Raw genomic sequence first — 20,245 nt, forward strand, 5'->3', positions numbered from 1 at the left:
CACTGCTGAAAGACACACTCAGACTTTCACTCCACTGCCAAAGCCTCTGCATCCATCACTGCGCCTCTCCTTGATCTCCACTATTCTGGCCAACGGTGGTTGTTTCCACACCAGCCTCAAATTCCTGCAGTTTTCCGGAAACTCACTGCCCAAGAAACTGTTAGAGTGTCGGGGACCAAAGGAGAGAACTGCAGTCAAGTTGTGGTGCCGAGCTTGATCTGAAAGCAGACCTTTGCCTTCTGCCATGTGTCTCATGCTATGCCCTGTACTGAAACTGGCAATGCATCATGCACTATTGGACGAGGGCAGAGATACCAATCCTACGATTGGGACGATAAGGGGCAGAAGACACCAGCTTTTGGCTTAACTTCCCATCTACCCAAAGTAGAGAGAAGAAGGTACCATCTTGCAGTGACTTCCCAGTACAAGTAAGAGATTTCTGTACGCTGTCTGTAGATTCTCTGAGGCCACAGAGAAGCTTATCTAAGAGGAGTCTGCCAGGGAAAACTGTGGGTTCTGGATACCGGGAGGCCCCTCCACTCCAGCAGCATGTTCCCAGCATGTGTTGCGGTGCACGGCCTTCGGCCTTGTCAGTACCATACTCCTGCCCCAGGTGCACCCATCATCAGCCCTGACAATATCTCAACCTCATTTCCTGTTGTAAGGAATCGGTATTTCCAGGCTGAACTTTCATTTGACACCTGAATGTGTTCTGGGAGTTGAGTCATGGCTTGCTTCCATGGATCCAGGTGGACTGACCAACCTGATGGCAATGTTTTTTTTTAGCTGAAAAGACCAGAACTAGAAGCATGGTGTCCAGACAACAAGGTGCCAGAGTTACTTTATCCTGGTGATCTGCATACCTCGCCTTGATTACCATCCTAAGATCTTCTCAAAGGCTGGTGTCAGCTCTTCATTTCCAAAGTCTATACTACTGCTTTGGGAAGCTCTCGTTCACGCCTCTGGGCTGCCCCTACCATTGGAACCTTTGGAAGTAGAAGTACTACCTTAAAGAAAACAATATGTGCAATGTATTCTATATTTGTGGCATACACTGGACTGCCTTGTTTTTCCTCCATTCAGCATGAAAATAAAGGCGTTATGTTTTTAGAAGTGTGGTCTTGGGCAATGAAAATGTGGCAGCTTTGAAACCCCACTCTGACTCTTAGGTGTTAGTACAGAAAGTCCCATAAAGTTCCATGCTTGGCTCTGCTGTGCTTTTTTCCTACTCTGTTCCTTTCCATGTTTGTGCCACCATTTTGTTTTTATTTCTCCCATCAGTGAGCCCAATAATCATGTGAGCTCCCTCTGGGGCTTCCCTGTTAATTTAGACTGAGACCACAGAGTGGTACCTTAAGGTCAATGCGGGCATCCAAAGTGTCTCCTCTCTTATAAAGTGGTTGCTGCCTTTCTGCTGCCCTTCTCGTTCTGGAGATGGTGGCAATTCAATTTGTAGTGAAGGGACATAGATGTTTAGCTCTTCTCTTTCAGAGGAAGGTGCTTACTTGAGGTTGTACCAAGAGTTTGGAGCCTGTGTGCATGTTTGCCAGAGAGAGCAGGAAGAAAGAATCCATGCTGGCCTCCCTGTGTGTGCATGGCATCCTAAGCTGATGGCAGTCTTTGTTCAAGGCTGTTCAGGTCTCTGCTGACCTGGGCAACATTCCTTCTCCTCCCTGGTGTCCTGTGGGCGGGGTGGGGGATTTATTCTCTTTGTTGGCCGTTTGCCTGCAGAGTTCCTGTGAGGGTTCTCCCAGCTCCACACCTTCTCCCTGATCTGATTGAAAGAATGTGGCCTGTTTTTGGACCCAAAAAAATGAGCACCTGAGCTGGCTGGAACCAGTTGGAACTCCATAAATATGAGAACCTGAGCTGGTTGGAACCAGTTTATGAAGGGCTTGTGTTGTCCATGTACCTGGCATGGACTGGTCAATCAGGGCCCATTCAGTATATTATTGGAGGAGCAAGAGAGTTGACTGGTCAGCTGTGGAGGTGAATATCTGGACCGCTCTTAACTCCATGGTGGACTGCACACCATAGTAGAGGAGGGTTTGAGTTACAGGAGGGAGCAGGGCTCCATGGGTGTCTGGCTGTGCTCCTAATCAAACAGCTTGCTGGAAGAGCTTTTTGCCACTTTGAGAGAAGTGCCTTGTCAGTCTGCTCTGAGAGGCGTTGCTCTACTGCACTCTACAAAAAGCCTGCCTCAATGACGGAGTGCATTAGTCCAGGTGCCTGAGGATCTCTGGGGGATGTTTTGAGGTCTGTATTGCCCCCGGATATGAGGTTGCCAAGGTACTTACTGTTCAGAAGGAGAAATCACTAACAGCTGTCTGCTTAGTTTAGGGTAGGCATCTCCAACAAGAAGCTCATCAACAAAACCTAATTTCCCCCGATTGGAGTGGGGAATCAACCCTTCCAATCGGAATCCTAGTTAATTGGCTGATCGTCCAGTTGAGCTACTCATTGCAGCTGAGATGAGACAGGCTTAGGTTTTCTTCCTGTCTATCACCTACCTTCCCGACCCGGCCACTTTTAGTCTTTGAATCCGCATCCCGCCTCAACTACTTTTTCACTGAATTTTAATCACCTGGATCTCCCTCAAGACAATGGCCTTGATCATTTTCCTGCTGCAGACGTTGCGATCACCGAGATGATCTCACTTGATCGGAGTGGAGAGAGAGCTCTCGTTTTACAGTCATCAGCCTTTTTTTTATCACCCCTCCTGGCTGTCCCTTGTATGGTCCAGGTGTAGGATCAGCCTTTTCTTCACTGGTGAGTCATTTAGGGGTGCTAGGGGTCCCTACTCTACGTTATTTTGGCTGAGGTTCTTCTTGGGTCTGGCGATCACTGACCGAGTCCTCCATCTTGGAGTTGGGAGGCTTTTTTTCAACGGGAGCAACTCTTGCAGCCTGTCCCGCTTCCAGCGTTCAACTGCAATGTGCCACTCTTTCTCCCCCTCCGCTTTCTCGTCTGCTACCTGTTGGTCGGTGATGGCGGGTGCAAGGCGGCCATTTTACCCCCTCTAAAGGCCCTCACAGTGGTTTGCTTGTTTTCGGCGCAGCGATTGAATGCCTCCTTCTGCGCTGCTGTGTCTCGACTGAAACCCTCCTGTGGGTTCCTCTCCTGTTTCATATTGGACTGCCTATGTTCGTGCCCGGTAGGATGGACTGACCTCGGGTCCCCCCTTGTTGGTGCCGGTCTACTGGACTTGAACTCTCCTTCCTTCTACTGTCTGCCTTTTTCACGATCCCCCTCTCCGCTTTGCTAAGTGTAACTGTGATCTTTCCCTTACTCAGCTGCACTTTGAGTGTTGGGCATTGATGTATGTATCTATTTTATGTAACTTGTGTACTGTCCACGTTCTCCCTTATGTAAAGCGCTCTGATACCTCCGGGTCTAGCCAGCCATGGATCTACATTCCAACCCTTTTTTTACTTTTCCCCCTCTACCTTTTATGCCCCATAGGACTTGTGTCTATGTTATGCTATGCTCTAGTAACTCATGTAACGGTGTAGCACAGTTTTTTCCTATGTTATGCTATGCTCCAGTAACTGATGTAATTTATGTAACACGCTAATCCTCATGTAAAGCGCTGTGATACGTCCTGGTCTAGTCAGCGCTATATAAAACCCTTCAAATAAATAAATCTTGGGCTGTTGGCCATGTTTTTAATATAACTTAAAAGCGGCTTACAACCCATCTTCACATTTTATTTGTCCATATGCTTGCCAGTTTACTTTTCTCCGTTTCTATATGTGGTAGCATGTTCTCCCTTTGGTGTCTTTCTTATCAATTTCCTGTGGCCTAACTACTCATTCGCATCCGTGTATGTGGTTTGAACTTTATTTTTCTTTTGGTTAACGCTGCATACTGTTTACTGTTTACATTTTGTTATCTTTCCCTCGAAACACCTAATATTGCTATATTATACTACTAAACAGGCGGTCATAAGTGCAGTTACCTTGAAGGAAATAGGGTCATGATTGAAATGGTGTAGCAGGCGCTGTGGCACCAGGGCCAAAAGTTGTCATAACTCCTCTAAAAAAAAAATATTTCTTTATTTTACTACTGCTTTACATGAGCATGCTCCCTGGTGCTCTAAAGGGATAGTTGAACTTCGTTTATCGTTGGGACAGTTTCTGCATAACATTACAGCACCAGACAACTGCCGCAGAGTCTTCGATTATAAACACGGTCATATGACCTTCCAGGCCTCACGGTGTGAGCTCCAGTGGTGCAATCGGTTTTACAGCAGTACTTGCCCTGAGCCATGCCAAGGTTGTGAGTTTGAGCCTCATCTGGAGCAGCTGTGTGTTTTTTCATAAACCATTTCCCTAAAAGTAACACCAGTGCAGGGATTCTGACCTCCCCGAGGGCACAGCGAGCTCCAGCCGCACCGCACGAGCTGTCGCCCGCGGGTCGCCTCCCTCTCCCGGTACCTATTCACCTCGTGGGCAGGGAGCCAGGCGCCTTCAAGCACGCGCTGAAGCATACAATTCACTGCACGCTTGTAATGGAAAGGAGCAGCTCCTCTCTGATTGACATATCAACAGGTATTTAGTTTTGCAATGTCACGTGCTGTGCTGGCACGGGGTCACTTGTTGTCCTGATCTTAACCACCTCACGTTATGGAAGAGGGGAGTACCGTAGTTGTTGCCATCAGGCTGTAACCGTATACTGTCTAATGTTTGTTTTCAATTGCTAAAGTACTAATTAACCCCTTCCATGCTGCGCAAATTCCGCCGCTGTGCTGACGGAATCTTGCGCGGGCGTGGTCATGACGGAACCGTTCCGTCATGAGCACCGAAGGGGTTAAAATAACGATGCCATCAGATTTGTCCCCATCGCAGGCCTCAGACGTGGTGTGGTTACACCTCAGTGTCATCATCTCCGAAAGCTAAAACCTGGGAGTGCAAGTACCAGGTGCATGACAGGTGCCCCCGCTGTGCCATTCCTCGTGTCCTGCTAATGTTTATGCTTTGTATTACAGGGTCCCACCGGCGGATAGGTCATCGTGAGGCTCCTGTGGTTTGGAGCAGTCAGGGTAAATGTATGTTACTGTAAGCTGGCCACCTGGCACGGGCCGCGTCGGCGGGGGGTCCACAATGGCAGCACATGGCCTACTGGTCTTAAGCTGGTTGGCAGGGTCAGGCTGACCCTACGCCTCAAATGCGCCCACCGCACTGGGTGCCGGTGAAAAGAGAGGCAGTAGGCAGGGGAGGTATCCTGACAAAGCGTGGGCGAAAACATTTGGGCAGGGGGCCGGTGGGGCAATATGAACCTTAAAGGAGGGGCTTGGATTGTGGTGAAGTGTCTTATTCTACAATTTGAATTGCAGCAACCAAATCACCCCTGGTTCCGTTGTCGTGGATGCTTCGCCCCCACAAGTGCGCCGACCACCCACCGCTCCGATCCGTTTCATCCCTCGACCGGTCAAGAGGTTAGGTTGTCAGGAATCAAGAAGTGAAGTAAGTACCGGGGCATGAGTGGGTTGGACACCCCCAGGGATTGGGAAACGGGGCTCCCTGCGGCCCAGCAGTGTGAAGGCAACCTCAGGGAAGATGGGGGGCAAGTATTTACGATTTTCTCTCCCCCAGGGCACGCCTAGACAGTCGACTCGACAATCCGGAGCCATGGACAGCCAGGGAACTCCTGCCCCATTATTCTCACAAATCAGCTGTGTAGATGAGTCCCAGCCCAGCACATCGCAGGAGACACTATGCAAGAATTTCAGGACCATGGCCAAGGCCAAAGGAGCGGAATGGGCATAAGGATTAATAGACGCCCGAGGGCAGGAGGATTCCGGGGTGGTGGCTGACATCCCACCTGTGACACAGGCGGGGCTCGTGGACCAGGGATCAGCCAGATCTAAGCGTGTGCGCAGGCCCACCAACAAGGACTTTCCTATGGACCCGCCCCAAGCGAAAGTCAGAGTAGTGATCACCCTGCAAGAACCAGGGTCCGCAGGGGTACCGGCGGCCGTACTGAACTCTATCGCAGCAGGCGCCAAAAACTTTGAAAAAAGAGGTAAGGTGATGGATAATATGCTGATTTTGATGGGGCAATTTCAGACGTGGTTAGACGCCATGGCGCCAATGCCTCTGTTGCCGGCTGCAGTGCCCGCGGCACCGGGGGCACCCACAGTATTGCAGGTTTGGGGGGGCCAGGCAAGTTGCGCAAAAACAGCTGTCAGGGCGGTGGGGTCTGGGGCCATTACAGGGGCCGACGCAGCGTTGCTCACCAACAACGCAGCACCATTCACTTTTGCCACGGGTCAGGGGGACAACCAACTGGCGACACCCTCATCAAATGCTAATCACGTGGCCATGTTGAGTTCCCCCGCCGACCAGCAGCCCGGGGACGGTGACAACCACCCCACAACAGTCCAGCACCATCACCTCCCCCACTGAGCCCCCAAAATCAGCAGCGGTGACAGCACCCCTGACACCCATTACTGTGGCACCCTTGGCTTTGGGGCGTTGCTCACTGTCTTGGCAAGTGCCCCAGGTGGCCAAAGAAGGGATATGGAGGTGGGAATTTATTGATATCCTGACCTTACTAATGCATGGGCAGCAGGGGCAGATACTAGGAAAATGGGGGGAAAAGAGGAGAATAAGAAGGTGAGATACCAACCTTTGCCTGGGGCCTACCGATTGATCCACCATCTGTCCTACCCTGAGGGCGACTCTGTGAACCACTGGTTGGAAGAGGGGTCATGTTCAGTCTCTTACTGCTCCCTAGACATGGCAGTGGACATGGTAAGGAGAGCAGGAAATGGGGCCTGGCTGGCCAAGGACGACATTGAGTGTGCCTTCCGTCTGCTCCCAGTTCACCCGGATAGCCAGCACCTCCTGGGGTTCAAATGGCAGGGCGAAGTGTTCTTTGATCGCTGCATGCCCATGGGCTGCGCGGTGTCCTGCGCGTACTTTGAGGCCTTCAGCTCTTTCCTCCAGTGGGCGCTCTCCTGGGATTACGGCATAGAGGGAGTGACACACTACCAGGATGACTTCCTGTTCATCGGGGGCTTAGGGACTCAGGAGTGTAGTGAGGGGTTGCAGTGCTTCCAAGATTTGGTGGGGCATCTGGGGGTCCCGCTGGCACTGGGTAAGACTGAGGGTCCGGCCCAGGTTCTCATGTTTTTGGGCATCGAACTGGACACCATCAAGGGTGAGTCCAGGCTCCCTGCCAAGAAGGTTGAGGATCTGCGGCAGGATATCTAGGCGCTACTGGGCAAGGACAAGGCCACCCTGGGCACGGTCCAGTGTCTCCTGGGAATTTCGCAGCAAGAGTCATCCCAGCAGGGAGAGTATTCTCCAGAAGGCTAGCTAGGGCTACGGCCAAGGTACATAAGAAACATCACCTGGCGAGGCTGGGCAGTGGGCTGAAGGAGGACCTTTTAATGTGGTTTGAGTTCCTACTGCACTTTAATGGGACAGTTATATGGAGAGCCCCCTGGGCAGGTAGCCCTGAACTGTGCCTCTTCACAGACGCCTCAGGGAGAGAGGGTTTCGGTGCCATAATCGGGGAGGAATGGTGTGCGCAGAAGTGGCCTAATGCATGGCATCAGCGTAAGATAACCTTGAACATAACGGTAGTTGAGCTGTTCCCCATTGTGATTGCCCTGCATTTGTGGCCCAAGGCGTTGGTGGACAGAAAGGTAATTTTATGGTCCGACAACATGGCGGTGGTGCAGGCAATCAATGGCCAGACAGCAAGGTGCCCCCTGGTGCTGTGCTTCTTAAGAGAAATGGTCAGGGCCGGCTTGCGCTGCAACATCGAGTTTAGGGCTAGGCACATCGAGGGGGTCAAAAATGTAGCAGCTGACACTCTCTCTCGTTTTCAGTGGCTCCGTTTCCGGGAGGCCTGGCCGTGAGTGAGAGCGGAGATGACACCCTTCCCAGCACACCTATAGCGCATCCTGCAGTGGAGCAGCGGTTGAGATCGTTGGGGGAACGCTCCATGGCACCGGGGACCAGGAAGAAGTACAAGGCCCATCTTGACACATTTCTAAGCATCGCAGAGACTCTGAGCACAAGCTAGCTTGCCTTGGACCAGAAGGTTCAGGCATTTGTACTGGGGCCAAATATCAGGGGAAGAGCCACTCCTAGGTCTGTGGCCACCTGGCGGCGGTGAGCCATGACGCCAAACTGAAGGGGTAGCAGGACCCAACCAAGTCCTTGTTGATCCGAGCGGCCATCAAGGGGTGGGCCAGAGATGAGGTTAGGACCACGGACACCAGGGGCCTCATTGACTTTCCCACCCTCCAGGGGATGCTAGATGTAGTACATCAGGTCACCCAATCGCAATTTGAGGCCAAACTCTTCTCGGTAGCCTTCTGTCTGGCATTCTTTGGGGCGTTCAGGATGGGTGAATTGGTATCCAGATCAAAAACAGATGTGTCTGTTGACGCCTTAAGCAACCAGGATGTCAAACTAACGGAAAAGCTAGTGATACATATTAGGAAATCCAAGACAGATCAGGCAGGCCAGAGGCTGATGTAGTTCTGGAACCGCGAGGGGACCCAAGGTATTGCCCAGTGGCCACAGTTAGGGATTATACGTCCGTGCGCTCTGGGGCACAGGGGTACTTCCTGATACATGCAGACTTGGGTCCCCTGACAAAATTCCAGATAGACCGGATCATGGGCGCCTGCCTAGCTCACACGGGCCTTGCTTTCCCCAACAAAAAGTATTTCAGCCACTCATTTAGAATTGGGGCGGCTACAGCGCAGTTAAGGCAGGCATGGAGCCAGAGGGCATAAAGAGGGTTGGGGCCTGGCAATCGCCTTGCTTTGAGCGTTACATTCGCCCATGAAGGCTCAGCATGTAAATATAATATTGAGTGCAGTGGTCTGTAGTGATCTTGATAAAGTGTGATTCAATAGACATTAAACAAGTTTGTAAAAGATGGCGTCCGTTTATTCACCAGGTTCCTGAGTAAGGGTGAACGACCATTCATTTGTTGCAAGGATGGCTCAGTGGGCTGCACGCAGGAATTGGATGCGGGGGTTTACACAAACGCAATTTGTCTGGATGGGCTTCCCTGGAATGAGATGGAGCAGCATCACTAACAGACTAGAGCAATGACTGGCTCTAGGGGGCGCCCTCCCCAGCATCTTGGTGATCCACCTGGGGGGCAACGACCTTATTCCCATGGGTAGGAGGGCACTATTACAAACCCTGAAGTCTTATTTGGGGGAAATCAGCAAACTCTGGTGGTCTGAAATCATCCCTTGCAGAAACTGGCACATTCTCGTAAGAGGGTCAATGGTTCCATGTGTAAGTTCACAGACCCGAGGGGTCTGGGTTTCATCAGGCATGATCTGATTCAGTCCAAAGTCGAGGGATACTTTGAGAAGGATGGGGTCCACTTATCTCCTGTGGGGATGGACCTGTTCCTGCTTGACTTGCAGGAGGCTCTGGAAATGGCAGGTTGCAGGTGACATTATAGCTTGTGTGTGGGGGGCTCTGGCGACGATGGCTCCAGAGCTGTGGCGGAGTTACAGGGCGATCTGGAAGCAGACGGGTACAGCAAGGGTACCTCTGCGGCAGACGGGTACAGTAAGGGTAACTCTGCGCGGCACAGTAGGGGTGCCAGAGCCAAAGACCAGGAGCCTCAAGGCAGTTTCCTGGAAAACCGCAATGGCGCCCCGTTAGTCCTTCGGGCGGGTGGGGGCCTGACCAACCGGGGGTTTGTCCTGCTACGCTCCGCCCTGAAAAGGGCATGAGTAGAAGAGACCAACGTGTCACGTGATCCGGGAGAGGATCATCAAAAGGTAGAACTGACTGGGTGTCCCACAGTGCTGGCTCATCTGGCGGGCGGGGGCAGCATAGGTTGGTACAGCCGCCCACCCTTGGATCGCCTGTAAGATAACCCACATATTGCATACTCTTGTATGGAATAAACCTGCAGCAATATTTTCCAAGAACAAAAGTTGTCTTGTGTATTTATTCATTCTTGCATGCTCAGACTGTGGGTGGGGGAAGTTGCTGATAATGGCACTAAGGGCAAATAGTGCACGTATGAGGGACAGAGGTACAGGGGAGCGTGTGTTTGTGAGTAAAGGGTTTTCCAAGATAGAACAACTACTACTGAAGGTCCCTTCTTTCAGGACCCTTCAGAGTGATCCTCTTTCACAGTTTGGTGCTTGACAATTTGGCTGGACTTCAAGATAAGCGACCTCCCACGGGTCCGGCGTGCCGGTGTGCCCTCTACTGTGAGTTAAGTTGCAAATAGTCATCCGGATGCATTGCTACAGGGGAGCTGACTGCGAGTGAGGAGACCAGCATGACTTGTGTATGCCTTAACTGACTGAGCCCGAGAAGAGTGCTCAGTGCTGATTCCAGGCGTTATAAATCTGGAGTTCCCCGCCTGAATTTGGTCTATTGGCATGTACGCCTAGGGTGTTTATGAATACATCCTAACTAGGCTGCAAACCTTCCTCGGAAAACGCTTCGAATGGCTGTGCCAACCATTCGAAGTTGCAGAACCTCCGCCCCCATGCATCTTAGCAGGCACAACAGACCAGTGAGCTCTAAGAAGCAAATTGCAGAAGAGAGATGGCTTTTAGTTTAGACGCCTTCTTTTTAAAACAATTTTGAGGCGGTTCTGACTGTGTTACACATGTCTCGGCAAGCGTGATTGGCTGAGCTTGCGACTGGATCCGACACTGTGACTGGTAGTTATCTTATTCTTGCGGGACTCTGTGATGGGTCGATATTATATATATTAGACACAGTGGTTGTATTGTTGTGTCGCTGTTCTGGATTGGCTGGTGTTTCCGTCCACTAGTTTTATTGTAACAGCACGTTCGCTTGCTGTCAAATTTAGAGAAAAATGTTGATGGTATTGAATTTCATGGTAAAGTGTTGTCTATTTCAGGGCGCTATTGCAAAATCAGTTGTCTTAGAAAAAAAAATTGTGCTGCTTGATACTTGTTTGTGCTAGGACTTCCGGCGTTCTAGCACATCCACCTGGTAACTGCTCTCCCTCTTTGGAGGAACTCACCGACTTCATCAGTGACCAATTGTCTCAAAGTGACATACAGAGCTTCCAGGGTGACTTCAATCTACACTGGGGCTCTTTGGAAGACTCGGCTGCAAACAAGCTTGCCACATTTTTCTCAGCCAATGATCTTTTCCAACACTGCTCGGAAACTACACACTCTAAGGGCTCAATTCTGGACCTTGTCATATCCAAAGCAGACCTGCTCACTATTGCTCCCCCTGTCCATGTAGACTGGTCAGACCACTTCCTCATTGCCTTCCGTTTTCATCTATCGCACATTATTACATTTGGCCAACCCAAAAGGGCAACTACCTGGTTCCGCAACACTAAAAACATTGATCTTGACACTCTGTGTGACTCTGCGTTGCAATCACTTCCTAGACTAGACCCTAACATGGATATCAACGATCTCACCTCCCATTGCCTCTCAGTCCTAGCAGTCGAAATCGATATAGTCGCTCCACTCCAAAGCAAAAAGAAAAGACCCACCCCCTCAGCACCTTGGTTCAATAAAGCTCTCCATGATGAAAGGAAAAACCTTAGAATCCTGGAGAAACAGTGGCGACACTCTCCATCCACCACCAATCTCTCTCATTTACGTTAGGCAAGATCCAAATACCACAAGCACATATTCCATGAAAAAGAATCACATTTCAGATCCCTCCTCGACTCAGCCAAAAACAGACCCAAAAAACTTTTTGACCTCATCAAAAACCCAAACTGCTCTCCCCAAATCATCAAGCCTGAGGATTCTTCAAAGAAAGCAACATAATTCGCTTTTTTCTTTGAAGAAAAGGTAAAATCACTAGTTGATCAGGTCACCCACCCCCATTAAGGAACGAAACTCCTTAGTCACTTGGTAGAACTTTGCAGCCATCTCGGAAGATGACCTCCTCAAATGCATCCTTGAAACCAAACCCTTCAACCATTCCTCTGACCCCATCCTTAGTGGAATCTCCATTGATTTCTACACCAATACTCTCTCTTACTGGACCAGGCTAGTTAACCTCTTCCTTAGTGAAGACTCCCTCCCTGCTGCCCTCAAAACAGGACAGGTTACCCCTCTTCTAAAAAACCCTACGCAGGTGCGAATGACCTCAACAACTTCCGGCCCCTTCACCAAACTCCCTTTTCTTTCTAAAATCACAGAAAAATGTGTTGCGAAACAACTTTCCCTACATATTATGGACAATAATCTCCTTGACGTGTTCCAGTCTGGTTTCATCCAAAATTGCAGCACTGAAACAGCCCTGCTGCAAGTGATTGATGATTCTGGTGAATCGTGCCTGCTGATTCTTCTTGACCTCTCTGCAGCCTTTGACACTGTTAATCACAACACCCTCCTTAACACTCTTCAACAGAGAATGGGCGTGGAAGGCACAGTGCTTAAATGGTTTGCCTCATTCCTCTCGGACAGATCCCAAATGATCAAGATAGCGAACAGTCTTTCATCTCCATTGGTGGTAGGTCAAGGTGTCCCTCAAGGTTCTATCCTTGCACCCACTCTGTTTCATCTCTATCTGGAACCGTTAGGGAACCTTCTAAGTAAATCTGGGATCCACTACCATCTCTATGCGGATGACACCCAAATCTACCTCAAGGTGTTTTCACACACACACTTAGCACACGATCTTTCACTACTCAACTGTACTCTCAACTCTATTCACAACTGGATGTTAGTTCACCAACTCATTCTCAATCCCACCAAAACTGAATTCCTCCTCCTATCCACCTCTCTCTCCACTCCTCCGGTTCAATCCTGGATGGATCAGCTGAATCTACTCAACAATAAACCCGTCATTGTCGACAGCGCTAAATCCCTAGGTGTCATACTTGACAAAAGACTCAACCTAACCTCCGACATCAACTCCATTGCTAAGAACGCACGTTATCAGCTGCGACTTCTGTGGGGGATCCGTCGATTCTTCCCAGAGAAAGACCTAAAAACACTGGTCCCATCGCTAGTTCTCTCTAGACTGGATTACTGCAATTCTCTTCTGACTGGCTTACCCAAATCTCACCTCTCCCCCCTCAAATCCGTCCTCCATTCAGCAGCTCGCTTTATTTCAGGACCCAAACGAAATGACCAAATGACTCCTAGCCTGTCTTCTCTTCGATGGCTTCCCATCGAGGCAATATCCATTTATGAAACTGCCTGCATCACCCATAAAGCCTTGCACACTTCTTCCCCTCATTACCTGGCGAATAAACTGAAATTGTCAGGAGGTTTGAGACCTTCTCGGAATGCGGAAAAGTTTCTGCTGGAGCCCCCCTCCTTCAAAAAGGAAAGATTGATGGCTTAATCGTTCTCAGGTAATGCGGTGAGAATCTGGAACTCGCTTCCACCATTGCTCCGTGCCATCGCCTCCATCCAGATTTTTAAAGCTGACCTCAAATCTCTTCTCTTCCTAAGACACTTTCAGAACTAATACCCTCATTCTCAGACCCCTCCAGGAAGTTAGTTCATCACTGTAAATTTATAACATCCTCTTGTTTATTCCACACCCGTGATTGCTGTGTCTGATATTGTGCTATTGCCCATATGGTTTAACTCTACCTCTCTTGTTTATTTTTGTAACGTTCTATTTTGTACCATTTCTCTCATGTAACGTAACTGGTTCTATTGTACAGCGCTCTGACACCTTTGGGTAAAGTCCGCGCTATATAAAAATGCATCAAATAAATAAATAAATAAAAATTTATGATAAAGTCAATGAGGTCTAAATTGCTGTATCATATCTAAGTTTAGCAATAAAATATGTCACCAAAATTGACATTGACTAAGTGAAAGCGACCACAGGAAATAGCAATAAGAGTATTGTTCGCCAGTAACAGGAAAACACAAATAATCCACCATTACGTAAATATGTTCGTGGTGTACAGAAAATGTGCGTGATTGTGTCACGCTAAACCAAGATTACAATATGTAAAAATCAAGCTGATTTGCATTGTATGCAAAAACAAAACAGTACAGTCACTTCAGAATTTGTATAATGCCTATATCGGCCCTGACAAACACAGAGAAAGGTTTGCGGAAAGGAAACACCCACAAAAAATCATCTGTGCTATTGGCCACCTAGAAGTGGCAAAGTGAAGCTCACATCGGCGTCTTCTGTCTAAACCACTTTTCTGAAAACCACTCACAAATTGTCAATGGTACTGTGAGACGTCATTAATCTCCCAGCGAGTGATAATGTTACATAAGACTAAGGACTACAAGGTGTAGGAGTCACATGACAACCATACTAGTAGACCATATAGGTTAATAGTGATTGGTCTGGAGAAACACAAACTCCGAATTTAAAACGTAATACTTTAATAATCAGTATTGATTTCTGTCCAAAAGAACACTTTTTGCAACATTAGGATAACCAAAGACTGGGGGAAAAAACACAATGCTCTAATTTACATCTTGCAGTTTGTATGCAGCTCTTAGATGACAGTTAATAGCGCACTGTTCTATGTTAGGATTTTCACTTATAAACTGAAAGCAACGAAAGGATTTCTCTGACAAAAGCTGTAACCCACTGACCTATTTACATTATGTGCACTTTGTGATCTGCTTGATACATGTTCTTTGCAGCAGGCACATTAACCCTCTGTGCTACCTATCCATGAGTCAAAACTTCCACTAGACAAAACTCCGATCTCTCTCTAGGAAGAACATTAAACACCAGAGTCGTCATGACATTTTTATTGTTGCCGAAAATTGCTGGAGGCCAGGAAGGAGGCAGCAAGCACTTTTAAAACCTTAATATACTTGCAAACATAATGCCTCCACCCGAAGTCAGCGCCCGGTCACACTGCCCTAGAGCTGGCCCTTCTCAAGGGTCCTGTGACCTCAGTGACAGAGTCACTGTTGTTCTTGGCTGTGCTGCTTCATAGGCCTGCTCGCAAGACTGGAGGTGAACTTCAATATGGATTGTGGTGGACAAACCTTGAAGGTAAACCCAGACTTGCCAGTGCAAGGGTCCACCTGCTGGTGCTAAGACACCAGCGCTTCTAAGGTCTTGCGAAGCCTTCTAAATGGGATTGTGCTCTCGCAGGAGAGTCGTCTGGTGGACTGGTTATTAAGGCTGAACCTGGTTCCCCAGTTTCAAATTCAGCAGCTCTGGCCATAGTGCCACATCCTCTCCCCCACTGAACACCATACTGCCCCACTGAGAAAAACTCACACTGCCTTCAACTACAACCCAATTGCTGCCGGCTATAAACACCTTGATGCGGCGCAATTTAAATGACGCAATAGACAAGAGCAATATGCGGCCTGCAAAGAAAAAGTAACAACATCTTGGAAAAAGCAAACACTCATAGGGAATGCAAAATTTAGCAAACCATGTGAAATGTAAGCAGGAACAACATGGTTACCTTAACGCTTTTACACTCACTATTCAGATATCAGTGAGTGCTTTTGCCTGAAAAGGTAAGGACGCGACTACAGGGCCTTGAATGGACCCATTTCCATGTCCATTGCTGATATCCTTACAAAACGCTAGAAGTATGGTAAAAAGACCACATCCCTGGACGCAGAGCCGCAGTACGCATTTTGTTTTCCAATCCACACTTTGCAGTACCTCCAAGATTGGCGCACTAGTTGCAAGCCCAGGGATAACAAAGACAAGAAAACAAAAATAGCGCTTCACTGGCAAACTCTGTAAAAGTGGCGCTAATGTGTTTGGGTGTGAATTAAATCAATCTGGCCAGCTTGCTACCACTGTCTTACTTTATTTAGTTACTTTTCATTTTTTTAACCTTTTATTCCAGATGCTGCATTTTGGAATTATAATACGACATTTCCAGCAAAAATGATTTTCTTTTTTGGATCTATTTCACAGGAGAGCAAATAAAAGAAAGGAGAGGAAAGAGAGTGAGAACTCCATCTTGAAGTCACGGTTTTCAGAGAAGAACTGCTAGACAGAAAGAGAGGGAAGAATGAAAGAGTGTGGGGGGGGCAGCTGAAGTGGCATAGCAGAAGTGGACACTGTATTTTTCTTCTCTGAGCAAGAAGGAAAAGACAGAGTCCTGTTACTTCTCTGCCGCCCGTTCTCAAACGTCAGGAAACGCTGAGCTTATTTAAAGGCGATGGTGATTTCTTGTGTCCTGGGACGCATCTTCAAAATAAAAAAGTAGGGGAACGGAATCCTTGGAATTGAAGAAGTAGGGGCACGCCGTGCCCTTCTGATCCCGCCCACTTCGACCACTGCTTTTAGGTGACATGTCTAAATCTATCTGCCCGGACCAGCATGCCCTCTTGGTTGCCCAGCGATGCGGCCGGTGTGCCATCGCATCCCAAGCACTCCTGGCGGTTGGCCTAGCCGGGCTGTCTCGGCTCTCGCTGTGTGCAGGGCCCGTTCACTTGCCTCATACGGCTCAGGCAAGCGCTGCGAGGCAAGTGTTTACACAAGCGGAGCACGGCCCCTTTCCTTGACAACTCTTCTCGTGGCGGGGTGGGGGGTGTACACAGTGGGACAGTCAGTATCCTAGGTTGCGACAATGGGCTCACATAAGATGAGACACCCAAAACTGAGGCCAGTGGTCCCCTCACTTCCCCGGGCCCATCACACTCCTGGGCTCCTGGTGCTTCTGCACCAGCCGCACCACTGACTGCCAAGCCCCTCAGTGTATGTACATTTTGTGAAAGCAACACTTGAGTGCAACCCTGCTATCGTTTTTCAAGTGTTAGGAACCACGAAGAGACAACTTCCTGTATATCTCATACCCACAGCAGCTTAAATAAAATAAAATATAGAAACGCATTAAAACACATTTAGGAAGTGTCGTGAACTGTTTTCCCAGCGTGGACACGTGCTACGAGGAATGCAAGTCTTCATCTGTGGATGCGCGCTACATACAGCTCACTTTAACAAGCTCCAGCGCTGCTCCAGCATTGCAGGAGCAGAGAGGCTGGGCTTGAGAGCACGTGCACCAGCAGACACAGTACATTCACTTCTAGACTGTAAAAAACAAGCATCGATCTCTTAGTTTTATGGGGCCATGTGTTTCTAACTAGAAACACATGGCCCCATAAAGATAAGAAAGTTCTTTGCGACAGCAGCAAAGCAGGCAAGCCAGTCCGGGTGGGCCGGCACAAAAAGAGAAAGTGAGGCAACCCAAAAACCTAATTTCCAATGGCAGGCCACCGTTTAACATAAACTGTGACGCCAGCCAATGGAAATGAGGGGCGGGGCTTCAAGCCCTTTTCTCAAACTCCTCATTTACAATAAATCTCGCCGAGCGAGCTCTGCATGTGCGCAGCAACGCTAGGTGAGATCTAAAAATGTAAGGTTAATTTTCATTTGTTTATCTTACCAATGGGCAATAACCAAACAACACCTAGTTTTTATCTAGTTTTCATAATCTTGTTTTTTGGGTTTTCCAAAGACAGTGCTTCCGCTGTACTTGTATGTTTTTTCATCCACCTGTTACCTATGCTCCCCATAGCTGCAGCATTTTCAAGTCTACTTATCAGGTGCATGTTTTTTTTTACGTTTGTCCATTTACCTAGTCTCCCCACTTTATAATAATACTTGTAACAGCACAATATATTGCTTTTTGTACAAAAACAAGTGCTAACCCTTTATCAGACTTTCTGTAACTTATATTTTACAGCTACTCAGCAAACTAAAGCTCACATCATAAAAAAGATTATTATTAATCACATAGGCGAAACCTAATACATTTACTAATGCTTGTTTAAACATGGCTCTGATGCCCTGTTCTAGAAAGTCATGATGTCGTACCGCCCTCTCTGGCCACAAATTCTAGAAGGTTTTACATGATTCCAGGCTTGTGTTCTTTTTTCTCAGTACTAGAATGACATTGGGTAGCTCCGGTACTTACCTTGTATCCAGCTGGAGCCATGATGTAGTAGCCGCAGTCCATGTTGGAACTGTAAGCGTTGGGGAAGTTGGGGGATGAGACGGTGCCATCAGAGCTGGTGAATATGCCGCCACATTTCACTGTCAAACAGAAGAAAGAATCTTCTTAGTACTCTGCGTACTGGTGACAAGTGTACAAAGTCCACATGCACAAAACACAGAACAGCATCTCAGCTTCAGCCCTTCAACAACTGTGTGCCAAACCAGAGCCAGGAGTAGGGGTCTGCCTGATGCCCCCTGCAGGCTGTTTGTGCCTCAGCTCACATGTCCCCAAAAATAGTGGCACCTGGCAAGAAACTGCAGACATGGCATGGGGTGCCAGTCATAAAGTTCAAATTTACTGTCAGTGTGGTAAATAATAAAGCTCATTTCAAGGGACAGGTTCTGCCAATAGAAGTCCCCCACTTTCAGAGATGCTTGCCAGTACTCTGCCACGTCACTTATCATATGTGTTCCCATATATTTTGTGCACAATGTGATCTTTGCCAACACTGCTCATCGGTGGCCAAGATTTCACGGACAGAGAAATCAGAAACAAAATACTGCTGAACCATGTGTACCATCCCCAGCTTCTTTTCCTAGACTCAACAGGATTTTGTCAGTGTACTGGGCCCATGACATCTTGTATTCCATGGTGAGACCTCTCTCGACTCTGAGAAACAAGCACTTCCTGCAGTGGGCCTTATGCCAACACTCCCAGATATCCTGGGAGTACAGCTCACGGGTCCCAACTAGAGGTCTTTGCGTCCTCCCTTCCCCACTGCTGTAGAAGGCCTTAGCTTTCTTCCTCCCCTGTCTGTGAGTGGGCTGGCTCAAGAACTGCACCATTGATGTAGGATGCCTATGCGACCTCCCTTCCCTGTCTGAGAGTGGCCTGACACCAAGGACCGTACCATTGCTGTAGGAGGCCTTGAACCCACTGGCGGTGATGGAGTCGTCCGTCACAAACTCCAGCAGCATCGTATTTCCAGAAGAGATGAATGGCTGGAGCTGTCCGGTCCCACACGCTTTGCTGAGTAAGACTGGGGCTGCCTTACTGTTGCCATCGTAAATTGTGAGGTAGTCGGAGGCGCAGTTTGAGGATGATTGGAGATCAAAGGCATCAAACTGCAGAAGAATCTAAAAAGAAAGAGCAGTAAATTAGACATATGATCTCCAGGGTGTCTATAACTTTCTATCCATCGTTTGTTTAAAAAGGACTGAATTTTCAGTTTTTGAAAGTTATCCACAGACTACACTCAGTCGGTGATTTTGCATTGACTCTCAGACTATACCTGCATCACTTTACCTCAACTCTTTAACTCAATGACTTGTTCTGTTTCCAGCCCCCATCGCCACCATCCCTAAACTTCATTTGTGTGTTCAAAGAGACATGGCACCCTTATGTTGTCCCTGCACCTCCTGTCTTCTCTCATGCTGCCTCTACTTGGAGCCAAACATGTTCTGAAGCTTGGGTGCCTCTTGTGAAAAAGTTACACACGGGGTTCTTGTTGCCTGTGCTAAGGCAGGACTGTCAGTCAAGTTAAAGGAGCAACGAGAGAGCTAAGCTGGTGTAAGCTTCAAGGCACATGGCACATATAGCTCCTCATTGGGCTCCTAAGGAAGGATTTACACCTCCCTAGGGCACTGCCTCTGGATTACCAATAACCAGTGTCCAACCTTTGAATGTGAGTGATGCCCAACAGCAGACCATGGAATGAAGAAGGCTGCAGCTCCTCAGATGAAATCTCACAAAGGATTTCCACACTGGGAACAGACACTCATGCATTGTGTAAGGGTTGAACGTTAGAATATCGACCAGAGAAATATCACACAAAAGCATTGTAGTCAGAATATCAACTATCGCAACATCCTGAGTGTGTATAGCTAAGTAAAGATTTACTGCTCTCCGCATCACCTTTCCTTGAAGCCACACATCTACATATTCTCAAGATAAATGTGAATTAAGTATTGGAAGTCTATAGTTACCTATACATATATTGACTGTTGACAATATTTTTGTAGCTGATATTTTGGCCAAGATTTATTTGTAGCACTGTATTCAAAACTCATTATTCTTGTACCGTACACTCGGGGGCAACACCTATCTCTGTGCTCCCCGGTACTCTGTCCAGCTACACTGTTCATTAATATTGTCAAGCACAAATTGAAGTAAGTTCATTTATAGTAAGAGTAGGAATGAGTGCTATATGATAAGTAAAGCACTCTGAATCAGATGTTCTGTATCGACTTGTTATCTTTTATGTGAACATTTGCTGTTGTAAAGTGCTCTGATAACTTTGGATCTAGCTATTGCCATATAATAATCTCAAATAAGTGGTTTCTGATGACTAGTTCTGCATAATTTGAGAGTTGCGAGTTTG

The 20,245-nt window shown here is 48.1% G+C and overlaps 1 protein-coding gene across 2 annotated transcripts in view; it reads right to left on the reverse strand.

Moving 5' to 3' along the window:
* LOC146830132 (embryonic protein UVS.2-like) overlaps positions 1 to 20,245 on the reverse strand; it is a 72,054-nt gene that overhangs the window by 12,833 nt on the left and 38,976 nt on the right. For both annotated transcript variants that reach the window (XM_085604364.1, XM_085604365.1), the window contains 2 exons: positions 18,776 to 19,001; positions 17,845 to 17,963 (listed from right to left, as the gene is read on the reverse strand). In XM_085604364.1, the coding sequence (XP_085460490.1) occupies positions 17,845 to 17,963; positions 18,776 to 19,001 (345 nt within the window). The remainder of the gene's footprint in view (positions 1 to 17,844; positions 17,964 to 18,775; positions 19,002 to 20,245) is intronic.

This window comes from Triturus cristatus, chromosome 5_1, assembly GCF_964204655.1.
Source record: "Triturus cristatus chromosome 5_1, aTriCri1.1, whole genome shotgun sequence".
NCBI lineage: Eukaryota > Metazoa > Chordata > Amphibia > Caudata > Salamandridae > Triturus > Triturus cristatus.